The 22,303-nt window shown below is 42.6% G+C and overlaps 1 protein-coding gene across 2 annotated transcripts in view; it reads left to right on the top strand.

Moving 5' to 3' along the window:
- Positions 1–22,303, top strand: part of IGHMBP2 (immunoglobulin mu DNA binding protein 2) — a 75,912-nt gene that overhangs the window by 35,382 nt on the left and 18,227 nt on the right. For both annotated transcript variants that reach the window (XM_074954707.1, XM_074954708.1), the window contains 2 exons: positions 2,533–2,707; positions 17,447–17,629. In XM_074954707.1, the coding sequence (XP_074810808.1) occupies positions 2,533–2,707; positions 17,447–17,629 (358 nt within the window). The remainder of the gene's footprint in view (positions 1–2,532; positions 2,708–17,446; positions 17,630–22,303) is intronic.

The following is a 22,303-nucleotide window of genomic DNA, read 5'->3' as shown; positions in this document are numbered from 1 at the left end:
AGCATGGACTGGAATGAGCTCGGTAACAGTGATAGGTCAGAGACAGAAACAGAGAGAGACAGTATTGAAAGCTGAGCTGAGCAAATAGTGGTGCAGCGCTGGGAAAATTCTCACGTAATTATTTTGTTAAATACAAATCTGTTTTCACTTCTATGTGTGACCCTTTTGTGTTCACTTTCCACAAACATTCCAACTTCAGTAATATGAATACTCCTGAAAAGTGAATTTTCAACTTGAATAGTCATCAATAGTCATCAATAGTCATCAGACTGCTTTTGCTTGTAAAATGTGCACTTCACATGGTGGTTAAACAGCCAACACAGTATGAACTATGAATTCTATTTTCAATGAGTGACACTTGTTGTTTGAAATTTTTTCACTAACCTAGTCAGGTCCATAGGTCACATGTTTCTGATTCCTGATGGGATGTTTTAGGTAACTGACCAACAGAGTGAGAAATCGGAATGGAATATTCATTTGTACTTGACACAATGTATGCAGTGTTTGTTTAGTCACCCAATTAGGGAACAGAAATGATACCATGTGACTCAGGGAAGTAACATAGGTACTGATCCTGCCAACCACTTATGTGTATGCTTATTTTTAAGCACATAAGCAGTTCCATTGACATCAACGGGACTACTCACATAAAAGTTAAGCACATACTTAAGTGCTTTGCTGGATCAGGGCCCAAGGCATCAAGAAATGCAACCTGCAATTATTTGATCGATAACTATTTGAAGAAAAGTATGAATAATTTCAAATAACAAATATATCGAAGAGTTTCACAGGATGGCCATTGACAATTCACGAATAGGAAAATGCCCTAAGAAATTCTTGAAATAAATTATTTGTAGGGAAGTAGTCCCTCAGTTCTAGTTGTAACTTTGTGAAAGAAGTGGGGCTTGACCTCTGTCTTTCAATGATAATGGTACTCTCACTCTGCCATCTCAGCTGGGGTTCTCCCTGCAAACTCATGGACCCCTGCTGGCTTGCTAGCTAGTTTTGAAGTCTAAATAACTTGGCTTTGTCAAAAGTCCTTTACAAAACAAGTCAATAAATTACATTAAAAAAAAAAAAAAAAACAACGACCCAATGCAGCCTTGATTTTACAAAGCTGGGATAGTCACAGCATGGGTAAAACTGGAGGTTCAGATAATTCTGTTTTCCCCAGTTATAGAAAGCCTGCTGGCTTACTCAGAACCATCCAGTTAGCAGGATTTATTCACACAAGCCAGACCTCTCTGCATCTCTCTGCTGCTAAGCTCAGCAGGAGGAGAGCTTAATTACTGCAACCCTGGGAGACATACCTGACCTTTAGTTAAGTGGAGATCAATACGTTAGAGTCATGCTGTATAGCTAGAATGGTATAGCCCTCTCTACCCGCACAATTGTAGTCTTTCGTTACATATATCTTTTTTGGAGGGGGCTTGGAGCTTGGCAATATATCACATGCCAGGTGCAAATTATACATCACATGTAACTATAGTGGGTAAGTATATTCTGAAAAAGTTTTGCCTAATAAAAAGAGATTGCACTTAGGCTGACAAACTGTAGCTTGTGTCAGGTGTGTCCAATCTGATCCAAAACTGTACACAGACTGTGGTTTATAAAAGAAGAACTAAATCATCCCTAACCTGAGCTGCATTCCTCAGCCCTAGTACAAGATGTTTTAGAAACCAATCTTTCCCTTGATGAAATTGCTCTGAATAATAAACATACAACAGGTTCCTACATTTTATCTCTCCTCCTCACCCCCTTTTCACCCACTTTCATGAATTATTTCACCAACATTTTCAGTGCCTCTCAAATCTAGAGCTCTGCGCAATAGAAGTGTAAATTTAATTTAATATTTCGATTGCGGTTATGTCTAGAGGCCCTGATTTTAAGGGTTGGGGCCCCGTTGTGCTAGATACTTTACACACTTAATGAAAAGACAGTCCCTGCCCCAAATAATTTTATCTGCTCCGTTACACCACGAATGTTCTAAGGTGTGTTTGTGCAGCATTGTTGATAGAATTGGTTTTCCTATCTATGCTACAATATATTCTTGAGAAGACAGGTAGATTAGACAAAGCCTGTTCAGTTTAAGGTCAGAAATTCTTTCCCATAGTACATAATTAAAGGCGACTCTCAAATCTATTTCCCTTCTAGCTTTGGTTGTTTGATGGAGAGGGCAGAAGAAAAGTGAGTGCTTTTGCTCTGCTTTGGTGAGATAGTGGAGCATATTGTTCTGTGGTTTTAATTATCTGGTTTTATTGTTGTTTTTAAGATGCTCAAGAGGGCATGGGTGTGAATGCCAAAGCAAAAACTGTAATTGTAGCCAGCAACTGGCAAATAGCAAGTCCCTTTTTTTTTCCCCCCACGTGGACTGCAGATTTGAAATTGTGAATTTCTGCAGAGAACCAGCATCTTTGTTACCTGCCTTTAACAGCAATTAATTTGTAAGGGATTTTTTTAAGAGGTTTGTTTGTGCTCTTATTCTCTCCTACCAAGATGTGTTAATTCTCTTTTGATTTCTCCGTTGATTAGGTGCTTCCTCTGATGGTCCACTGAAGTTACTTCCTGAAAATCACTTTGATCTGGTGGTGATAGATGAATGTGCTCAGGCACTAGAAGCAAGCTGCTGGATACCTCTGCTGAAGGCCAGAAAGTGTATCCTGGCTGGGGATCACAAACAGCTGCCTCCCACAATCATATCTGACAAGTAAGCAGCATTTCACAGCTTTAGAATCTTCCATTAATTATTCAGGCAGACATTGATAAACGTCCCAAAGATTCATGGTGGACAGCACTTCATTAGAACGAGCTGTTAGGTGTGTATATTACACTGGCTGAATTTAATACACATTCATAGTTCCGTTACAGCAACTTTAACTATGGTCCCTTGTTAAAGATTAATGTGTATGCACTGCAGCACGCTCTTTAGTTACATGATGAGACAACACCATGTAATTTTACATGCTGGTGACCAAATAATGTAATACAAGGGCATTATGCCTTTTGTATTATCCTAGATGCACGTATATGGAGCTTCTTGTGGTGATGTGTGAATACTATAGAACCAAGTAATAAAGGACTTGTAAGATAGTGGCAGGATCTGTGACCTTGCTTAGGGATGCAGTGGTCTTCTGTTGAATTAACCTCTTGGAAGGCATTTGAACGGTGCATTAAGCTGCTGAGTACATTCTGTTGATTCATTGTGGCAGGTGCAGTTTGGTAATTCCACCAAGATGTAGTCCTGACTCTCTGGTCAGAACTAGGGGCCATGACATGGAGATCCTGCAGGAAACTAGAAACAGCCAGGCTTGTAAGGAAAAGTTTATGTGAGGATTATTGTTTGAGTTACCAGTAAATGCAAATCCTAGGAATCAGATAAATTTGACTTCATGTGATATGTATAGACTTCATTTGGAGCTGGGTGGAACATATGTTCAGAGGACCCCATTTTAATGCATGTGGTATATGCAAAGGGGAAGATGGTTACTTTGGCAGCTTTTACTTTGAATTTCCAGACATTTATGTGACGATAATGTGTCCGTTCATTGCATATACCTGGGGTTTAATATAATACATACAAGCGTTTGAGATCTTGAAAGCAAAAGAAAGAATGAAGAGCAAATCAGTCTGATATAGGAACGAGAAAGAGATCACGGAAGAAAGAGGAGGATCTCTGTAGAGTGTCGTTACAAATTAGCTAACTGAAATGTGGAGCTGGCATAGCGAGCAATAGAGGAAGAACTAGAGGCCTTTTAGGGGAAAGAGAACCACCGACAGCAGCTAGATACATTTTAGTGGAAGGTATGGTTAGGAGAATGAAAGGAACAGAAAATGGATGTGGCTTTCTTGGTTTATAATGATGGCATGCCCCATATTTCATGTGCATCAAGTCCCCAGGTAAGCAAAACTCTCATGTTTAAAGTTATGCACCTTTAACTTAAGTCTGTTTCTATTCAGCAAAGCACTCAAGCACATGCCTCACTGTTAGCATATGAATAGTCCCACTGTGCTTAAAATTAAGCATCTGCTTAAGTGATTGAGGGAATGGGGCCTTAATCAGCAGTTGAATGGGGTTGATCTAAAGCCCTATATAGTCAATTGGAGTCTTTCAGTTGACTTCTGTGGGTGTTGGATTAGGGACAGGTACTAATAAGAGAAATCATGGGAATACACTGCGAGATTAATTGATGCTGTCCAGACCCCCATCCAGCTCCATCAGAGGATCAAACTTTTCCTTTCCACTGTCTGTAATGGATACTTGCCTGCATCTTTCCATCAATCAAAGTTTAGGTTCCGAAGGGTTTAATTTATTGCTTGGCTTTTTTAGTTGGGTTGAATATTTGTTATGAATTACTGCTGGTTTATTGAAAATTAGGTCTAATTTGTGGATCTCTTCCCTGAGAGTCATAAATCACTAGCATAAATTGTCCTTTTAATATCCTTTCCCAATATTGATTTCCTGCATATTGCTTCCTACATTGTGCATTGTTATGTTTGCTGATCTTAACATGTGAACCTTAATTTGGTTTTATGCAAGCGATGGCTGTGAGTCTTTTCACTATATATTGACAGCTAGATGGATGAATGGCCTACCATATACAGAAACATATGCAAGGGAGCTAATTTTGTATCTAGAAATATGTACACTTTTAATGTTAATTATTTGTATTAGAGTAGCACCTAGAGAACCCATCTAAAATCAGGGCCCCGGTACTAGGTTCTGTACATATACCTAGTAATAGACAGTGTCTGACTCATAGAGCTTACACTCTAAATAGGCAAAGAAGACTAGAGGGTGGGAGAGAGGAATTAGTATCCCTATTTTACAGATGGGAACTGAGAGGTTAAGTACCAGATTTTCAAAAGTATTTAGGTACCTAAGGATGGAGACAGGTGCTTAGTGGGGTTTACAAAAGCACCAAAGTCGGTTAGGCGCCTAACTCCCTCTGCCATTAATTTATGCGATAGCAAATTTGTATTTCAATTTATAATGAATTAAATGTTCATGGTGGTTACTTTCAATGCTGCTAACTGGTAGGTATGTTTGAATTTTACAAAACTACTGTAGGTAAAGAGCAAAAGATCGAAAATGAAGGCTTCTAGGGAATCGTGCTTAAATTAAGTTAAACAAGTGCATAAATGTTTGCCTACCATTGTATTTTTATTAAAATCTTATTAGTGGCATAAATCTTTGTCACTTCCAAACAACAGTGTTAACAAAGAAAGTTATTTAGACTTTTGATACATTTTAACAAAGCTATTGTGAATGTCTTGATACAAACAGGCACCAACGTTTTCAAAAATAGGAACCTACCGCTGGGTTTCTCAGTTCACATTTCGGCACTGAAGGTTGGATTTTCAAAAGCAGCTAGGAGTACAAGTCCCACAGATTTCACACCTTGAAGAAGGGGCATAGCTTGGTTGAAACATTTCAGCTATTGTGACTTGTGGAACTTTTAGTGTATTGGAAAGAGGAGTTGGTTACAAATATAGTACAGGCTCTTTGCTTCTCGGTTTTGTGTTGTGGTATTCTCACCGTTAATGAGGACCTGGATTTGTCTAATATACATGAGCATTTTCAGTGTGAGACATCTTAGCAGGAAAAAAAAATCCCTATGTAAAATCTGAAATTCTGCTAACAGTTGGGAAACAAATTAAAGAAACAAGTACAAAAAAACCCCAAAACACTTCAGAAATTTAAGCCTATAAAATGGTAAGAAAATAGAGAACTAACAACATATAAATAAAAAGTCTGATTTAAATGAACAATTCATTTAATTTTTGAAAATAATCATAATGTAAATAAAAGATTTGATTTAATTTTTTTTTATAAATCATTATTTTTATTGACCCTGTCAAAGGGTTTGCTTGGCCTATCTCTCCATACTGCTGATTAGAGTATCTGGCTTTGTGTGATGGATTTAGGCACTCTCTCTTATTAGTTCATGCGTTCTTTTTCCTTATTAAATTCTGTCATTGTGGTTCCATGCTTATTTATTTAAAATATTAATGCAACCGTAGGCCTACTAAGAGGAAGCAATGCGAGTTATCATGCACAGAGCCGCAATTATAAAATGACAATACATACAGCGTGTGCTTTAAGAACAATTACATTGCAGAGGAGATCCGCAGCTGGTGTAAATCGCCATGGCTCCAAGCGAGTTATGACAGTTTACACCTGCTGAGGATCTGTCCCTGTAATTTCAAAAAGTGTCTTGAGTCACTGCACCTTTTTAAAAACATGAAAGGACTAGGCACTTGTTGCATCACAACCTGAGTAAGGGAGCTAATTTCATAACATGGCAGCCAAAAGAAGCAAAATACATATCTATAACCTGACTTAAATTTCAGAATAGCAAAAACCTCCTATTATAGATGTCCAGAGGATAGAACAACTCAAAGCAGGCTGCTAAGAGATCATTATAAATAAGGTTAAAGCAACACATCATCTTGGAGCAATAGGTTCTGATTTGAACATAAATCTTGAGAGGCTGTTATGCAGCACATCCAAATCTCAGACAAACTAGCAGATCTCCCAGCACTAGCCTTGTACTCAGCTATTGGCAAAAGGAGTTAGTGAGTAACTGAGAAGCCTGGCTGGAACCCTGGAATTCTAGTCTCAGCTTTTGCTGTTGTCTTGCTTTGTGAGCTTGTTGGCCAAGTGTTTTCGTGCCTCTGTGTCTCAGTTTCCCCCTATGTAAAATGAGGATAGGGATGCTTAAGTACATTAGAGAAGTATTAAAAGGATTAATTGTTTAGGGCCAGATAATGAGCTCCTCACTCCCAGCCACGAGCAGTTACATGACTGCATAGTCCCACTGACTTCAGTGGTACTGCTTGTGTGAGCAACTGCTTACGAGTGAGAGCGACGGGTTTGCAATCTGGGCCTTCCAGTTTTCTCTCAAATATTGAAGTGCTCCATAAGTGCTATGCATTAGTATTAAAACCTGTCTGAAAAAACTTCAACGCGTTTAAATATCTTGGTTTTAGTTGTAGAAACACTTTTTATGGACATCAGAATTCAGATCAGACTACGAAGCATCCTGAATAGTGGAGGTTGTTTTACTGGACAGAGCTGCATCATTAGGAAATTTTCAAACACCGTCACTTGTTTAAATAATTTGGGCCAAATTATTAACATACCGTTACCAAGCACATTGCGCTCTGAATGAATTGGTCAGATCCTCAGCTGGTGTAAGTTGCCATAGCGCCTTTGACTTCCGTGGAACTATGCTGATTTACACCAGCTGAAAATCTTGAAAACTACTGACATCTTTCAAGGCGTGCAACTGTAACAAGATACTTAGCCAGCTTGGGGTGTTTACAGGTGCTTCAGCTTCACATTTCACCCTGCACCCATGGCATGCGGGTACCCTGCTATATATAACTGCACTATTTCTCATGCACTCATTTCAGTTCCAACACAGCAGGCAGAACCAAGATTAGAACCCAAGTCTCCAGGCGGTCAGCCCAGTGCCCTAGCCACTCGGCAACATTGCCTCACCCAATGGATGAGTGGTCCTCCAAAGTTTTCATATTGCAGCTCACCGAAGGTGAGGATCCTCTCATAGACCCACCCTCCTACTCCCTGTCTCACACCTTCCCTAGGGCTGGGTTACACGAAAAAGTAATAAGGCTATTTGACGGTGACAAGATAAAGCTGAACTGCCTTTCGTGTCATGAGTGCATTGGTTTGGGCGTATTCCCCAAATTTTGTATCTGTGCTGTTCACTTTGCTCCCACCTGTCCCTTAGACCTTGAGTCTTTCAGCTGCCCCTCTCTGATCCCTGAGCTCCAGTAATACTGACTTCCTGTCTCATAACTGCCGGTGCCAAGAGCCTTCTCTAGCTCTGGTTATCTGAGAGGAGACGTCTTTCTACTTCATCAAGACTCCAGCTATTTGCAAATGCTCTTGGAAATTTGTGTTTGCTCCCTTGCCTGGATGTCTTTAATGTGTCTCTCCCTCTGCTTTGAGTTTTTGTTTAACTTTGCAATGAATCCCTCACGATTTTCACCATTTTCCCCTTCCTGGCCCTGTGTTTACATGTTATGATGTTTAATTTTCCCCCACTCCCTCAGTTGCGCTATTTTGCTAATTAGTTGTTGCAAAGTCTCCAAGTGCCAAGCTGTTGACTTTTATTTTAAGGGAGTTTTGTAGCATCTTCATGCATTTTTTTAAAGCTCTTACAGTACAAATAATTGGACTCTGCAAGAATAAGAAAGGGAAGGGATGGGTGGAAGCCAAATATCTGGTTTTCGACCTTAATGGCATCCTCGTAAACAACTCTGCAGTAAAATCTGTTGTTATAACAGCTTCTTGTGGACCAATATCCAAGTCTTCTGAATTAGAAGCTTTAGCACTATTTGGATGCTGTGGTACCCAGTGTCCCTCTTTAGGTTCAATAGATTTAAAATAAAACAGAGCAGAGAGAATGTGTCTCTAAATCAATATTGTTAACAGATTTACATCTCTCAAGTTACCAGTAAATTATGCTCCAAGGAGTTTACTGTATTAAAACCATTGTTCAAGGCATCTTCAGTGCTCTGTAGATCAGTAACCCCCAAGCTTTTCAGACAGGATACCAACTGTGAGCTTGAGCTGGCACCCAGGAGTACAGCTGCTGGTGCAAGGAGTCACATTGACTTCAGCCCACTTGGAGGATCAGATTTACAAAGGGAAAGAACTAATTATTTTGTCTAGTGGGTGCTTCGAAAAATAAATCAGATGTTTTAAATAGCTTCTTTTCATCAGGCTTCAAAATAATATAATTGTGCTCCAAATGTATTAGCTGTTGCATTTAACTAGGAGGGTTACCAATCCAATCTCTGTCAGCTAATCCAATATAGCTACTGGACTCTACTCACGTCTTTATCCTTTACAAACAAATGCTGACAAAAGGTTTTGGGGTTTTTTTTAATCTGTAATGGAAAAGATTTAGAAGGCATTTAAAAGAAATATTCAGCATTACGCAATTATATCTCCAGTAAAAACAGACAACACTAATTTAGTATTTTTGTTACCACAAGATTCTTTGCATCACTTCCACATCTCATTTTAGCAAATTGAAATGGTGTCTAGCAGCCTGTAGATTCAACTGCTTTGCAAACAATGACAAGATTTGAGCGGAATGCTGATTCTCAAGATGGTGGAATGGTGGACTTTGCCTTAACCGGAGTGGCCCATTAGTTGTAGCCACAGGAAGAACATTACAGCAGTACAGCACCTTGCACAGTGGGGTTACCAGTAGGATCAGATTTACAAAGTACAGGTTTTAATTGTCATATGTGAGCAGAAATGTAGGCTTAATAAAATATGTAAGCATCATGACCCACGGTATGCCTTGCGACACTGCCCCCTTTAGCAGTACAAATAAACCTCAGTACTGGGAGTGCTGATTGTATGGTGTTCACACCTAAGAACTCCACAGAAGGACATCAGATTATATCAAAGACTGTTGTCATGATGTATGGAATCAGCCCTACTTAAGCAGGCAGCCTTTATTAAATGAAACCCTCTACAGCTGCAGACACAAACAAACGGGCTTCTACACAGCTTGTGTTCCAGCTGTGTCTCCATTGCTTATCAGGGACCATTTCCTCCCCGGAACACTATATAGCACACAGGGGCAATTGCCGGGGCAGACTATACAGTACATATTCTAGTGCTTTCTCCAGTTGAAATTTAAGGGCTAGATTTTTGACTCTGGCTGCACAAAAGTGTGGGAGGTGAGACCCCTTTCTTATACCATGGCATGGGCTACCTGGACCTTGGCTCTGGGTGCAAAGGAGCAAGTGGGTGGGAAATGGGTAGAGGGTTTCCTCTACCCCCCACAACATGCCAGAGAGTAGAGCTTAGTTGGCTTAGAGATAGGTAGTAATTTGCTGCAGGGATAGTCCAGCAAATTATTACCCTGGGGGAGTATGGAGGGGGAATATGACTCCCAGAGTCACTGTTCCCTCCCTCTGCTGCTTCTGGGTTTACACAACAGTGCACTGTCCCTGAAGGGTTATGTCCTTGAGAAACAATCTAGTCCTATGTGTCCGAAACACAGTGATTCCTACAACTTCCTATGAGACTATTTCCCAATTTCGGGCCTGCTCCAAAGCCCACTGAAGTCAATGTAAAAAGCATCCCATTGACCTTTTTGGACTTTGGATGCGTGCCATAATGCATCTCATTGTCAGGATGCTTCCTGGTATTCATCCTAAACGTTTGCTTTTTTGTCAGGATGTTTCCTGGTATTCATCCTAAACGTTTGCTTTTTCGTTTCATACCAGTCCATTACTCCTCATTATGCTCTTCAAATATTTGCAGATAATTATCATATCCCTTCCTGCTGGTGTTGCTCAGATAAACTTAGCCATATTTGGCTCTTCTAATCATTTGTCATAAATCAATCTGCATCTTTCTGCCACAGAGCTGCCTTGAAATCATCATAGTGTTGCAGCAGCAGTCTTCCTGCTCAGGTATATGATGTATTTGCATGTGGCATCCAAACAAATTTACTTCCATTTAATCACTGAATACCAAATATTGGGCCTTAACTTTCTGTGGCTAGCCACTACAGATCCCAACAATAAGCTGCACCACGTGTTTTATTGCGGTTGTACAGCTTATTCCTGCAGTGATTTAAAAGGAAAATGACTGTGGGGGAGGGAATCATTACAGTACAGTAAATAGCATGCCTATCTTCATAGCAGTTTCAGAAATCTCTTAATGATACCGCACAACATAAAACAAAATGCCAAATGCATGAAACCGATGATACCGTGAGAGATCTAATCCTGTTGCACGGATATTGCTGAAGACGTGCAAAGAATGCCAAAGCATTTTACAGACATATGTGAGTTAAGCCCTCTTTATGTATGCAAGTGCTGTTACGAGATGGGGAAGCCAAGGCCCAGAGAGGTTAAGTGACAAGCTCAGGCTTGCACAGTGAGAGTCAAGTGCTGAACCAGGAATCAAACCCAGATCTTTTGACTCCCTGTGCTGTGTCTTAGTGACAAGACCATCTGTACAAAAATAGCCAGAGAATGAAAATGTATTGGCTAAAAGCTTTTAATGGTACTTGGTTTTACAGATAATAGTACAAGATTGAAGAGAGGAAGTCATAACTGCATCCCTTCATGAGTCCCAAAGTAGTGTCATTTTTTAAAATATAAATTTAATTCAATAACCTTATTTAATCCTGGAAGTACTAACAATCCCTTTTATGGCCAGCCCAGAATGTGGCTGGGCAGCTGGGGGTGGAGTCACACGCTTGGGTAGGCCACGGCAGCCCTCCTTGGCTATGAAAGATACTAATCGTTCATTCAAAGAACTTCTTTCAAGTGCTAGCTGACGAGGGCTTGCCTGCAAAAGAGCAGCAGCAGGCAGCGGTGGCCTCTTTGGAGTGGAGAATGGACCATTCTCATTGGCCTCTGCCATTCACAGAATGCCATCGTCCAGCAGAACAGGACACCTGAGGATTGTACAGGTTATATCCCATCACCCTCTTCTGGGATGGGCTAGAGTACACATTGGGCAGTGCCCGAAAAATCACCCGGCAAGTCAGGTCAGGAAATGAAGGATAATTTAAACAACTGAACTGGCAGGGGACAGTTGAATAGGCCCAGACTATAAGCATCAGGGCTTCACAGCTGAAATTTGGCTCAATAGTCTTCCTCCTCCAAACAGTATCATTGGCTCTTCAGTTACAGGAATAGTATAAGCAGTTGGGGCCTTACTTCTGTGTCTTAACCTCACGATGGCGCCTCCAACAGCTAAGGACTGGATCCGTAGAAGCTCCTTTTCCCCCTCATCAGTGTTTCTTGCAACGGAGCAATATCACCAATATTACTCTCTGATCTTGTTAAAGTTATCCCTGCTTTTGTGCCCTCCCCATTCAATTGCTGTGATGCCCTCTCCGTGGGGCACCTTTGGAGGCAAATCGAAAGCTGCCCTGACAGTGCTTGCAGTGCACGTGTGCTCCAAAGACTTCCCTGGCTCCTGATTGGCTTCTAAGTGCAATTCAAGGCATGGATAGTCTGAAAAATCAATTTAAAAATGAAGGGATGATAAAAAGAGACATTTAACAGAATGAGGAAAATAAAAGTAAGTAAAAATGCCCGGGGGTGGGCGGGGGGGACACAGTTTTTATGTACCTCTCAAAAACTGGAACTAACAGAGCATGTGCCTGTCATCCTCTAGGCCACTTGGCTTGCATGTTGTATCACTTTCCTCCCCAAATGTTCTAACAGCAGGATGGCATTACTTTTCTACACAACCTTCCAACCAATCTGTTCTGGATAGTGACTGGATTATTTGTGTCACTATCCAGACTGTAGCTTTGCTGTGTTTACACTAGCTTCGCCGTGGGGAAACTGGGTTGGAGGAAGCTTCCTCACTCAGCAGTGCTGGAGACATGCTGGAACTCTGGAACTTTTTTTAGGAGTCAAACAGGTGGCTTGTGGTTCTTTAGGTACTTCCAGTGCTTGTGTTCTGGCACTTCTCAAGTGCTGTATTCACCTCCTGATCCTCCGTTGTGTGTGCTTTGAAAACTGCAGGCAGGGGAGCATATGGTTGCAAATCCCAGTCTTTTACTAAGGGACTGTTCCTAGTAAGAAATCATTTCATCTTCAATCAAGAAGAATGCCACATTCTGGAAAGGCTCCAGTCTGTAGCCCTCTAAATCTAGTACCAGCCATCCAGAGAAGGATCAGTGACCAACTGAGCTGCAGCAAATATCTTTTGAAAGGCATCGGAAGTAAGGCTCCCAGAAAAGTGCATTGGAGGCCCAACACAGCCTGCGTTAGCCTAACACATCAATCTAAAACCCATCTCGTCTAAAACATTTTGAAGTGTCCCCTGTTGCGTTTAGTTCCTTGATTAAGTCCCTTCACAGGGACGTGATATGTGGCTAACAGACGGGTATTGATGAATTAGTGGTGATCTGATTAAAGATGCAATTTAAAATGAGATTGCTTTCAGTAAAGTGACTCTGTTATGGACACTGTACGACACTATTCCTCATAGGACATCCATGTTCTCAGGGACTTCCACATTAAATATGATCCACTGAGAAGTCAAAAGACCGAGACCAAGATAATAAAGTGGTTTTGTGTCCCTCACTATTTCGATGCTGAGCTTGAGACATCTTAATGGGGCCCAATTTTCATAGAACAGGCGCTCAGCGTGTTTTAATCCCAACCTTGATTTGGCAGGGAAATTCTGCAAGTGGATTCTGCAAATTCTGCAAGTCTTGCATCGTAATGTCTCTCTTTATATGCAAAGTATGATGAGTGCAATTTAACAGGGCACACGATGAGTTCCGTTGGGTTGGGTGACTTTAGCTGTGCGTTTCCTGACTTCCTAGTTTTTAAGTGTGACCTTAACTTTGACTTTCTATGTGTGTTTTGAGAGAACTACATTTTTCCCCTAAAGACTTTTTGTCTTAAGTAACTGATACTTATAACTTTAACTCCATGTATGCCTGGATTTGCTTCAGCAGCATCCCTGCATGGCCCATCAGGGCATGACTCATGCAGCCGCAGGCATCCAAGGTAGCGATGCTTTAGCCCCGTGGCCAAATCACACTTCAGTCCAGCCCCTTTCAGCATATTAAGGTTCAAAGAAAACCAAGAACAAAATACCACAGCTCAGAACAGGGTGGTCTGATGAACCTTTGGTGGGACCCTGCCCTTCTATTCAAGGCTTGTCTTCAAAAAGTCCTTGTTTCCACCGATTCCCCAGAGGCGGGTTGTCCCGTCTAGCAGGAGGCTTGTCCAGCCAGTAAGCTAGCTCAGTCTCTGAGTGGCAACTAGGCTTCTCTCACATCCGAAGCAGAGCTCTGCTCTCCTTCCTGGTCAGCCCTGAGCTTGGCTAGGTCGCCTCCTTTTGACTCCCAGCTCCATCCCTGGCATTTGCTGTGGGCTCTCTTTAACCCTCTGATGGCCATTGTGGGGCTACCTGCCTTGGCACCCCTTGTTTCATGACTTTTTTGGAGTGGGACTCAACAACTGGAGAGACTAATTGGATGGTGAAATAATAACAAACGTTATTAACAGCTGAAAGATTTCTAAATTTATCCTCCTCATTAATACACCCCCCCCCCCCGACACAGACACACACAACTTACGCACCCCAGATGCACACAGACCAGCTGTATTGGCTACAGCTACACCCAGGGCTACAGACTCATTTTCACAAGCTTGAATTTCTTCAGCCCACCCTGCAGTTCTGCCCCTGCAGCTCGGTTCTGGCCCCCTAGTGGATACACAGGACCCTGGAAACAGTGTTGTGAATATCTGTATAGGGGTTGTATTTCAGAGGAGAGGGCATGTTCTGTTACTTCGCCTGTGTTTTATGAGATGCCATTAAAAGAAATCCCTTAGAACATTTCTTGCGTGGTATTAAAAAGAGAGGTTTTATTGCAAATACTCCATGGGGTCATCTTTAAACATGATCCTTGGTTCACTTATTAGATTTATAAAGAATTTTTCAACTGAGCGAGGGTAAAAGAGCCTCTTTGTTTGGAAAGACTTTAATCTGTTAACTTGTTACATGCAGTTGAACCTGTCAGTGATGTACCAAGAGGTATTTTTACATTGTTCATCTGGAGCCAAGTGCCAAATCTCCTGAACCAGTGCGACTTCATTTGCCTGACCTGGCTAATGCAGCCAGCTGCTTCCCTAACATAGAACTAGAGTCCATGTCTCAATAAGTGGCTTGTTTTTCATTAGCAGTGGCAGATATTCAGAGGGCTGGCAGGCCCAGGGTGTTGGTAATGAGAATCAAGATAGTAAGTACAGTAAGCAAAAGGGGATTGCTCTCTGGCGGCCTGTGTGAAGCAAGTTGGTCTCAGTCCAGTTTCTAGTGGTCTGGTATCCACATCACAGTTAGCACTGATGACTGCCTTTGTTGATAGTGTGATTAGAAACCGCAAGGACTGAATGTGAATGGAACACAGCATCCTCTCACCCCTGGAGGTGGCCCTGCCATGGTAAGATTGGGGTAAATTGGCTCAGCAGAGTAGAAAAGCTTAATTTCCTAATGCCAGACTTGTTATGTGAATAAACAGCAGACTCCAGGGCCTTTTTCTGATTGACACTACAACTCCTTAATCCTGCCAGAGCAAGGCAAAAAGGCCTTCTTATCAATCAGAATCAGGCCCTTCAGACTCCTGGGCTCTAAAACCAGCCCCTTTCATCAGCACTAAAATAACTGTATGTAAGGGATTGTCTGCAGTTGGAAATTGACCAGATTAGCTGTTCTGGAATAATTATTACAGAACAGGTTATTCTGGACACTCTCATTCCAAAATAAGAGTATCCACATGGGGGCTTATGCTGAAATAATTATCCTGCAATAGCTATTTCAGTAAATGTCCAAGTGTAGCCAAGCTCGAACATATATCAAAATTAAACACAACACTCTGTAAACAAACGACTTGATTCAAATGACACCTGCATGTGGCCGGAGGGGATTATCTCAGTTCTCCCAGGTGATAATTATGCCTTTTACTTCTCACTAAGAGTTAATTGGCCCTACTGTTGCTAGGCCCAGAACAATCAATAGTGGAGTCTACCCAGATCAGAGTCTATCCAACTTGATTCTACTTGCCATACGTCACTCACCCTAGGTTTTCTTTGTTGTTTATTGTTCAATCGTCACTGCTTCTTTCCTGCTTGCCTCAGGGCTGAGCTAACAATTTTCAGGACTGCAGCAGGGCAGAGAGGAAGATGAGGGATCAAGCTGTGAGTTACTTCCCCATTCATTTCTGCTCCTGGAAGGGAAGATCATTCCGGTTTAGTCGTTCTGTTTGTTCCTAAATCAACACCTGACCACAGAGCCCCAGTCCATTGATTGCATTGTTCATGCCATGGTTTTGACTTATACTGAGTACCAAAACTTTTGTTTTTTCTTTGCTGGTTATTTACACAGGTTTGGTAATAAAATTACTACCTGGCCAGAAGGGTCTGTCTAGGTGTGTGTTCACTCACCATTTACCTTAGATGGGTGAAATGAGTGACTTCCATACCCACCTTTACTCTCCATCACAGCGTTCTGGTTTATGGAATTCAGAGCAATGAAAAAAACTTCTGTAGTTGATACATGTGTCAGAAGGAGTGGGCAAGCCCTGAAGCCATCCCATTGAAGGAGACTGAGGAGGTTGTCTCTACTGTTGGAAGGAGCTGAGCTGTGTTGTGGGCTTAGTCCTACAAACTCTGAAAGACCCAGTGGTGGAATTGCAGGGCAATGCATATCATCCCTTTGTCTGAGCTCTCTGTCAGCTGTAGCAAAGAAGTGTCAATTGTATGATACTGTAGTGTGAGGTGGAATATTCTCCTGGGTCCTGCCAGCAGTCAGAGTGTGCCATATAACAGAACATTTCTTCCTTCCTTCCCCTGCCAAACTTTCCCTTTCCATCTATGGCTGCAAATGTTGATCATGGTAATAAAATGAGTGAGTCCTTTTTAAAATCCAGACACTGTATTTATCTCCGCCCTCCTGTGGCAGGGAGTTCCACATGTTAACCATTGATGATGTAAAGAAGTAGTTTCTTCATCTTGCTCTAAATATGTGGCCCTTTTAATTTCAAGGGGCTTCTCCTGATATTGTAATATGTGACAGGGCAAGAAGGAGAGTCTGGTCATATTTCACTGTAGACCCTTTCCTCATCAAGGAAGTGCTTCCTGAGTCTTCTCCTCTGCAGTTGTAATTAATCTGCAGTCTCTCATTTTATATAAATCTTGCCATGTTTCTAACATGAGGTGACCAGACAGTACTACAAAAGAGGGCATGTATTATTGTTTCATTTAATTAAATATTTTCTGAATGATCTTCTGTCCCTTTGTTAATTGCACACTCCTTGTGTGTTTAAACAGCCGGGGCAGTGGCTTTACTGAGTTATCCACTATCGTTGTTGTTTGTTTATTTAGTAGTGTTATTGTAGCATCTGGAAGACCCTGTCATGGGCCAGAACCCCATTGTGCTAGGCGCTGTACAAGCACAGGGCAAAAAGCTTGTCCCTGCATCCAGGAATTTGCAGTCTAAGTATGGTGGCTCTAGATCTTTTCCAACAGCGTGCTGCAAGGTCAGAATGCATTACAGCAGAGAGGCAGACGTAGATACTAGTTGCAGAACCCTGTAGAGTTACACTTTGTGTAAGAGAATTTAAAATGAACAGTTAGAAAAGACAATCCGCATAGTGGAAGCCGTGGCTGGTTATAAAACAAGTATATACAGAGATAGTATGATCTATGGTTGGTGTTCGGGACTGGGTCTCTGGGTTCTAGAGGCTCTAATGGAGATCATGGCTCCTAATCTAATAATAATGTTTGAAAGTCAGACAGAAATGTGATGACTAAGTTGATGGCACCCCTTTAACAATCTTTAAACAACCTCCTTAATGGACTTTTCTCCTTGCCTGTTGAGTTTGTCTTGTTAATTGTTCTCCTGGTGCAGGGCTGCAGCAAAGGGTCTTTCTCTCACCTTAATGGAGCGTCTGATTCAGAAATTTGGCGAGAGCATAGTGAAGATGCTGACTGTGCAATACCGAATGCATCAGGCCATAATGCAGTGGGCCTCCACAGAAATGTACTGTGGCCGACTCTCAGCTCACCCTTCCGTGGCGCATCATTTACTGAAGTAAGTGACTTGGCTCTTTTTTTTTTTTAACCTGGTGTCAGTGAGGAATGGACGTTGTCAGTTAATATTTATCAACCGTTAACAGTCTTCCGTCTGTCTGCGATATCCTTTTGCTATTTCTTTCCCATTTTGTTCTGATTTCATTTAGCAAACATTGATTTTGTTTTCCCTTGTGCAGCTTACAGAATAGAAACCCACAGGGCTATGCTCTGTTTTGGTTTTTAAAAAATCCTCCTATGACTTGTTATACAGGAAGGCCCTGATTTGCTGCCTCTCCAAGAAGAACTCCCCAGAACAGAGAGCTAAATATTGACTTAGCTATAACATCTGTAGCACTCTGTAAGTGGGTTTTCAAATCCAGCTCTGTTTATGAATCTGTGATTATCTGATGGCTATTGGTGGCCTATGCCAAATGACTTGTCTACAAGTAGGCATATTTTAGTCCTGATACTGATGACAGCATCCCTGGGAAGTGACTTTTGGAAGTTTCTGCCTACTGATATTTGAAAGTAACACTGTAGGACACTTTAATCATGTCTGCAGCATTCTCATGTATTCTGACTCTGGTTTGCTGCCTTTTCATTTTACTGTGCCCAGGTGCTAGTAAATGAGGATCAGATTAATGAAGTCCTGGCAGGTTTGGGGTGAGAGGGATACTGGAACCCTTTTTACAGACTGGTTGGGTGTATCCTGGTGAGATGCTAGAACCCATATATGTGGGGCTGGAGGGGAACCTAACCCTCAAAACTCTGATCTTGCCCTCATTATCCACTCACCGAGCTTTGTCAAATTCGCACCACCCTACCTGCTGTTTCATATATCGGATTCTGTGAGAGGGTAGAAATTTCTGGGCTCTTGGAACCAAATAAGACAAGAGGTTTGCGAGATATGGAGGCTCAAGGGGAAGTGTGTCCCCCTCTTGAAACATCTTGAGTTGACTTGGAGGGAGGGGGTTGCTCAGCATATTGTCAAAAACGCCTTTGAGCGAGAAACACTGGCCAAGATTTTAAAAATGGGTAACCAAAATTAGGCTCTGAAATCAGTATTTAGGCACCTAAATAAGTATCCTGATTTTAAAAACTGTTACACCCATAGCAGCACCCACTGACTTCTAAAGGAGCTGCTGAAAGGGGTTTAAAACGTCTGCAGCCATATATGAAACACCAAAGTGTACAGGATCGAAGATGTTCCTGGCTGTCAAGGTTCCTGACCCTACCACCAAGGTATCTGGTGTTTAAATGCCAACTCCTATGATAAAATGATACTTGTGATAGATGTGTAGGGTGAGATTTGGCTTCAGTGGGAGCGGAGTTAGGCCAAGGCTGAATGCTTTTGAAAATCTGCCCTGTACTGACGTTCTGTAGGGCAGTGGTTTTCAAACTTTTTTTCTGGTGATCCAGTTGAAGAAAATTGTGAAGGGTTTGGGGTAGGGGAGGGGGTCAGGACTCAGGGCTGAGGGTGCAGGCTCTGGGGTGGGGCCAGGGCTGAGGGGTTTGGGGTGCAGGAAGGGGCTCTGGGTTTGAGGGGGGTGCTCAGGGCTGGGGCAGGGGATTGAGGCACAGGGTTGGGGCATGGGCTTACCTCCAGCGGCTCCTGGTCAGCAGCACAGCCGGGGTGCAGAGGCAGGCTTCCTGCCTGTCCTGGCACCACGGACCGCGCTTCGTCCCGGAAGTGGCCAGCAGCAAGTCTGGCTCCTAGGCAGAGGTGAGCAAGCAGCTCCGCATGGCTCTCACCTGCAGGCACCACCACCCTAGCTCCCATTGGCCAGGAACTGGCCAATGGGAGTGTGGAGCCGGTGCTCCGGTCGGGGGCAGCACACAGAGCCCCATTGTCCGTCCATCCGTTCCCTTCCCTCCCCCCCCCCGCCACCTGGGAGCCGGACCTGCTGCTGGACGCTTCCGGGGCGCAGCGCGGTGTTGGAACAGGTAGGGACTAGCCTGCCTTAGCCGGGCAGCACCGCCGACGGGACTTTTAACGGCCCAGTCGGCAGTGCTGACCACAGCTGCCGCGACCCAGTGCCTTACATTCCGCGACCCAGTACTGGGTCGTGACCCGCAGTTTGAAAACCACTGCTGTAGGGGGTGCCCTTCCATAGAAGCGCTAAGCATTTGACAGTATGGAGATAACGAGCTAAGATTCCATAAAAAACTTAGCTTTGCCCAGAGAGAAGTCTGTATTTCCTTAACAACCTTAGCTGTGCCCTCAGGGTAGAGTTTAGGTTGTTAGGGAGCCTTACTCTGTATTTCCGTATCTAATGCTTTTTTCAAAGTGTAAATTTGATTCAATTTTTTAAAATGGTAATTTACAAAAGTCAGAAACCAAGAAAATTAAAAATGTTTCCTCCTCCCCTTAAATGCTTGATATCTTTACAACCCTCACTCTTCACCTGATTCTTCTGGCTGGGGATTTGACATGCATTTTGGAGACTGCTTGCAAAGGTGATTCTCAGATCCCACAAGCTCCTCTGTTTTGCATGCTGGCACTGATCTGTCCGAGTCCAATTTTGCATTGATAAAGCGATTTGTGAGCATATCAAATATGTACATTAGGCAGCAGATAACAGATAAGGCTAATAGACTCCAGCTGTGACTGTTTCTTGGCCAGCGTGCATGAATCTGAGAAGAGCCTGCTGCTGTGAGTCAGGCATTGCAGCAAAACAGGAAAGCAGAAGGAATCCTGCAACATTTATGCTGCAATAATTAACTATCACCTACTTCTTCAAGCACAGCATAAAGGGTAGGGCCAGCAGCCATGTGTGAACGCTCCAGAAAAGAACATTCCAAGCAGATTGCAGGAAGCCGTTCTTACTCAGAGGATAGTAAATGGAAGTAGCCTTCTGGGTAAGATTGACACTTCAGCCACTTGGGTCACTGAAGAAGTGGAAAGGATGCTGTCCTGGGAGAAGCAGTGCCCAATGCAGCCCTCTCTGTGGGAAGGTCTTGGTGGAGGCAGCTAAAACCTTTGGATATGTAGGGTCTCTTATCAAAGGGGGAGCTTGGTAGGTCCAGGCTCTGAGATCTGGACCATGAGCTCTGATGAAAACAGTGCCAGATTATTTAAAGGGACCCTGCCAGTTGGAGTGCGGCCCCTTTAAAGTTGTCTTTGATTCTGACGCTGATTGGCATCTTATGCAGGGATACTAACTTACGCAAACATGCCTTGTTCTCCCCTTCCATGTTTGTCTGTTTATTCACCTGTTGCATACTGTCAGAATCCTGGTTTGTGAGCTGTCTGGGGCAGCTCTTCATGTTACTTTTCTGTATAGTGTCTATCATGGGGTTGGGGACCTGAACCCTGCTTGGGGTTCTTAGATGCTACTGCAATAGAAATAATGAACATGAATAATGACAGTAAAGCCCCATGAGACACCTAGCCAGATTTCAGTTAATGGGGATTTTCAGTAAAATGGGGTTGTGCTATATCAAAAGGATACACTTTGCCTTCAACATCCCTTCATAGTCCTAGTATTTCTTAAGGACCAAACTCTTCTTTCCAAACTTCCTTTCAGACACTACCAGCAGGTGACAGCACACTTATGAAGCTGGAGCACTGGGCTATAAGAAACCCCCCTATCTCACTGTTAAATCTGTGAGGCCATAGTGCGGTATCGCCAACCCTCAGCATTCAATAATCATGAGCCAGTCTCTAAGAAATCCTGAGATTGGCTTAAAATCCTGAGATTTAAACAAGACGTACATCTTGGGTTCCTTTTATTAGCTGCCTGGTTTCTGAGTCTTTAGGGTGCCCTTTGGTCATGTTTTCAAGATTTTCTCTGCAACCACGAGGGCTTAGAAACTTTTTTTTTTAAAATGAAAGGTGCGATTCTCCCCTAATTACAAGAATCCAAGGGTGGGCATTTTAAGTGAAACACCAAATATTGTGAGTCCCCCATGACAAAATCACAAGAGTTGGCCACACTGGCTGTGCCTGAGAGGCACCTGACAGCTGTGGTTATTGTGTCCAGCTAACTAGTCAGTAAACAAACAAGAAGTTGGGAAATGTTTCTTTCAAAGGAAGTCCAGGAGGCAGTAAAGCATTATATGTATTGCACCAGAACTGGGATTCCATCCAGCATTTGACTGCAGTGACTGTCCCGACTGTGATACTGACGGCAGGATTCTCTCCCTAAAACAGTAACACATGGCTGCATTTCAGGTTGCTTTGCAGCAGCCAGTGGGTTAACCTTCCCCCTTGTGTCTAAGGGGTTAGCGTTTAAAAAAGCACCAGAAATTTTTCTAGGGTAACACCCTGTTCTGCTGAATGCTTTCCTCTCCCAAAGGAGCACGTTGTTTCTCTCCCCCAAAAGATGTATGCAGCTAATTATTCCTCTGAAATGAAGTTTCCAGATTAAGATTGGTTTCAGAGTAACAGCTGTGTTAATCTGTATTCGCAAAAAGAAAAGGAGTACTTGTGGCACCTTAGAGACTAACCAATTTATTTGAGCGTAAGCTTTCATGAGCTACAGCTCACTTCAGTATGCATCCGATGAAGTGAGCTGTAGCTCACGAAAGCTCACGAAAGCTTATGCTCAAATAAATTGGTTAGTCTCTAAGGTGCCACAAGTACTTCTTTTCTTTTTGCAGATTAAGATTGTTCCTTATAATGAGACGTGCTGCAAGTACATTCTTTGGCCTCTAGGAGTTGTCAAAGAATCCGTGTCAACAGGATTGTCTG

Source organism: Natator depressus, chromosome 6 (assembly GCF_965152275.1).
Source record: "Natator depressus isolate rNatDep1 chromosome 6, rNatDep2.hap1, whole genome shotgun sequence".
Classification (NCBI taxonomy): domain Eukaryota; kingdom Metazoa; phylum Chordata; order Testudines; family Cheloniidae; genus Natator; species Natator depressus.
Note: the sequence above shows the minus strand (reverse complement) of the source record. Positions and strands in the feature narration are given on the sequence as shown.